The 4,339-nt window shown below is 46.8% G+C and overlaps 1 protein-coding gene across 1 annotated transcript in view; it reads left to right on the plus strand.

Moving 5' to 3' along the window:
• The window catches only part of Pmar_PMAR000612 (hypothetical protein), a gene marked incomplete at both ends in the record, with an annotated part of 1,115 nt that extends 1,042 nt beyond the window's left edge, over window positions 1–73 (plus strand). Inside the window, one exon of the mRNA XM_002766476.1 lies at window positions 47–73. Within this exon, the coding sequence (XP_002766522.1) occupies window positions 47–73 (27 nt within the window). The remainder of the gene's footprint in view (window positions 1–46) is intronic.
• Window positions 74–4,339: the final 4,266 nt, after the last annotated feature.

Consider the following 4,339-nt stretch of genomic DNA (forward strand, 5'->3'; position numbering starts at 1 on the left):
GAGAACAGGTTTTAGTTGTTATTGCTCTTATTGGGAGTAGTAACAGCTTCACGTTCTGGTTGGTGCTCCGTGAATGCCGCAATACTGATGCACTCCGTAAAGTAACATATTTTCGCCAGAAAAAAAACCAAAAGTGAACTCTACAGCGGTCTAGTAGAGGGAGATTCCTTCCACTGGACGCAAGTTAGTTTCTAGGGGGGCATGAAACTAGTCGGAAATTTTCCGATTATGCCAGTCGGGAGAGTTAGTAGACATGGGACTCAACAGATGAGGAACGTGTCTCAAATCCATGTTGATATATTCTTTGAACCGTCTCGTCTCGAGCACAGCGGAGCGAAGCGTTCCACGATGTGCATCATTTCTTTTCGTTACATAAATGTGGCGTTCAGACGGGTTAGGAGTAATTCCATCAGCTGTGGTGACCGCACCGGCCTCCTACGCGTCGGGTAGAATGAAGTTCTCATTAACATGGGAGGACGTGAAGGATCTCTACAGTGGTGACAAGCAAGAAGCGAAGAAAGCCATTCAGAAACAGTTCGTTGATGTGGGTATCTTGCAATCTTATCGAATCTTGCATTTCCTCAAATATTTTTTAGGCGGTGTCGTCATCGCTCCATATCGACTCATCTAGAGTTCGGGTCAGGAGGATTGTTGTATAGTCGTACGCTGTTGTTGTTGTCGTTTCTGTTACTATTTCGATACAGTGTGACTCTCTCACCCGTTTATTCGAGCAGTTGAAGGAGTTGTTGAGTTCTGTTGTAGTTCACGAGAAACGTGAAGCTGTCGAACATTTTCGAGAGGCTTTCAGACATCTCGTCACGAGATCTTGGATAGATTCAACTCCAGAGAGCTCATAACAAGAGCATCAAACAAAAGAGTTTGTGGGGGTTCCTTATTGGTAAGGGATGACGCTGATGCGGATAGTCGCATAGCCTCGCTAGCAAATCAGACTGCGATAATATACTCGTGAAGCAGGCCGACCCTCTCCGCGCGCCGTTTATCATGGCATGGTCAACTCTTTATTCTATTCCAATCTTACCATGCCTGGGAGCGAGTACCAAAAAAGGTGTAAACACGCAGTCAGACGGTGTGAGTGACTTTAGTCGGTGACATGCTGACACGAGTTCGGAGGACCACCCTCTGCCGTTCTAGTCCAGTTCATCCCGGAGTTCGGGAAGACTGGCGCCGGGAAGCAGCCTGCGCAGGTCTCGTCTGCATGCTAGAGTCGTTCCCAAGTCATGAAACACCTTCTCCCAGGCTGGAAGTGTTAGTTGAGCCTTCCCAGCACTGAGGAACGCGAAACGGAGGGGAGAGTGGAGATTAGAACAAAACGAACTTGAGCTCGACGGCTACGGCTCAACACGGACTCATGCGTGCACACTATCACTAACTCATTATTAATTGCTTGTATACCACGCATATACCAATTTCCATGCTCGTTATAGAAGCTTATATACGAACCAGAATAGGGATGATCGGAAACCAACGCGATTTCTTATAGTTTCCATATTGTCACCAACACATGTAGTTGACCATGTGCGCACTTCCCCCCACTGCCCTGTCTCCCTCGATTCACATCCTTCAGAGCATACCCTTGCTTGATGAGCTCTTTCATCCTTGTGATTTTCTCATCAGGATCATTGTGAAATGTTATTATGATTCTTCCTGTCCGGAAGTAGCGTAGCATATGGTTGCAATTCTAATCGTTCTTCCTCACCTTTTCTTGAGTGATGAAATTTGCTCGGAACAGTCTTCCAAGGGAGGTGGCATCTCATCGTTCAAAGTGTTCATCACTCACGAACTGACCATATTCATTGATGAACGTAAGGCAGCGATTTAAAAGATGAAATCTCCTGATGTGTCGAATCTTAGATACCGAATCCGCAGCAAATCGTCGATTCAGAGTTATCCAGAGATGAAGTCGGAGCAGCATCCCGAGTAAGGGGATGAAAGCTGGCCGTTTGATTGAGTTGTGTCGGAATATGAAGAAGAGAGGGTGGCTGGTTGGACAGGCCGGAATATCAAATGTCAGCAACAGCCATCGCAAGATGGACACTGCACGAGTATATGCCAGCACCATGCGGGGATAAACATAAATACCTCGCAGTATACGCACAGAGAACAAGTGGATGAAGCGCCAAGCTTATTGTTGGTGATTGTCAAGTTTTGCTTGAGGTCAAATTCGGAGACCTGACCAGCATTGTAGGCCTGCTCTTCCATCATCATGCCAGAGATGGTCTTCCCAGTATCATCCACGTAGACATCGCCGTGAACGAACCCCAAAATGAGCAGGATACTCAGAATGAAGAGAAGCTTCATATGAACTTGAGTAAGGACACGCACGTAATGCCCTGAATGCTTGAAAAATACAGACAATGTCAGCATAACATCGCCAGGTTGCTCGAGTTGTCTTCCACATTGTGCGACCTAGACAAATTTTGCGCACACAGAGGAATCTGTCCTCACTTCACTGATCAATATGTGAACGTCACTCCTAAGCATAATGTCAGGAACTATCGAGATATTGTGCAACTCGACACTTGTAGCCGATGTGACGTGAAAGAAAGAATAGTTTTTTCTGGGCGGTTGGTCTGGTTTAAGCTACGGGAAGATCGATCAATTCACGTGTGCAGGCCAACTTGCACACAACCCGTCACCTTCTGCCGGTCTGTGCGTCACCTTCACGCACAAATCACAGCAACCTGACGAAATGGTCATCCTTCCCAGATGACTGAGCCAAAGGAAATTGATTTGTCACAGAAATAGCTGATGATGATATCAGATAACCATGCTATCTATGGATGTAAAAAAGCATGCATAGAGAGCATGAGGAGACATTGTCTCCGAGACAATGATGTACACGATACTCGTGACACGATGCAGCGAGGCTGGCAAAATCGGAAATCTGAAAAGTTTTCCGATATGTCTAAGACCTAAGGTCCTTAGGTCTTTGCTTTTCAGTGAAAACCGAATACTTAGGGTCGCAGATCATCGAGAGTTCGAAAGAGAGGTCAAAGGAGAGACTCCTCCTTGAGTTCGGATATTCCAACATCAAAACCCTGACCCTATACCGTTACAACTTGTAACGGTTGTAACTTACAACGTCATTGTTCGCGTGCGGGTGTTGTGGGTCCAGTTTGCCTGCACCCTTGTTATCTCATCAAACCTTCGCCTTCCTATTTATAGCGAATGAGCCCAATATCGATTACTGTGCTGCTGATAAGTGTGTGTATTCGTACAGAACTTAAGTGCAGGTAGTGCGCTTATTGTTATTGTCCTAGGATCGTAGTATTGGCTGCTCTAGCTCGAGTTTCCTTGTTGTGTTGTTCTTAGAGTTATCAACTGACACCGCGACACGGGTTATTTCACGCAACTAGCGCCAGAGAGACAACTGTGGATGTCCCGGATATCATGTCCGATGCCTCCTGTGATTCCTTTGTGTCAACACGACTCGACATTAGCTGGAGAGATGTCACCCAAACGTACACTGCGATCTTGAGCCAAGATGGCTACGCGCTCAGGAGCTAATAGGGTTCAATGCTCATGATCAATAGTATAGAATGTATCCTATGCTCACGCTCTCGTACGCAAGCACAAGGAGAATGTCTGCGCGCATGTACAGGAAGGGGCGTCAGACGCCCTCTGCCGCACAGACTGGTCGCTGAGCTGTCAGCTCAGCTGAGTCAGCTTGCACGCTAACGCACAATGCTTGAGCCCTGTGTTGGTTGAGGCTGACGGAAATACCCTGTGAGGTGGGCTGTTATTCTTCCTACTCGATGCTTCCTTATTTCGTAATTTTGCTGTCGGTGCTTCTTGCACTGTTGATGGTATGCGGAGAGCAATATCTCTGCATACTCTGTTTCTGCGCACTTCCAGCAGCTATGATAGAATCGATCAAGTTGGAGCGCACAAAGGCTGTGACACAGTTGTCGGCAATATTGGTATTTCTAATCTCGATCTCTCTTGATGTAGTGCAATGTTACGTCACGAGTATCAGTGCGTCTTTCACTCATTTTTATGACATCTCCTCTTGCGTCTACTAGTCAAAGAGCAACTCGAGCTTCTGCACGTACCCTAAGTCAGCCCTCCCGTACTCACACTGCTTCTTCCTCGAACGTCACCGATATTACGGACGGAGGGATCCGGCATTCAATGTCAAACATAATCTGTGACCTGCATTTACTGCTAATGGGGCATCGGTCAAGGTGAGAGGCTCGATGAGAGCCTTTTGATTAGATCATTTGACTTCGTCAACTTGACAGCCAACAGTTGTTTCCAGCCTGGAAATTCCCGGTGAGTCTGTCCGAATGAGGCTGTAACCCAGTAGGATTTGGTATCC

The sequence above is a fragment of the Perkinsus marinus genome, assembly GCF_000006405.1.
Source record: "Perkinsus marinus ATCC 50983 genomic scaffold scf_1104296972806, whole genome shotgun sequence".
NCBI lineage: Eukaryota > Perkinsozoa > Perkinsida > Perkinsidae > Perkinsus > Perkinsus marinus.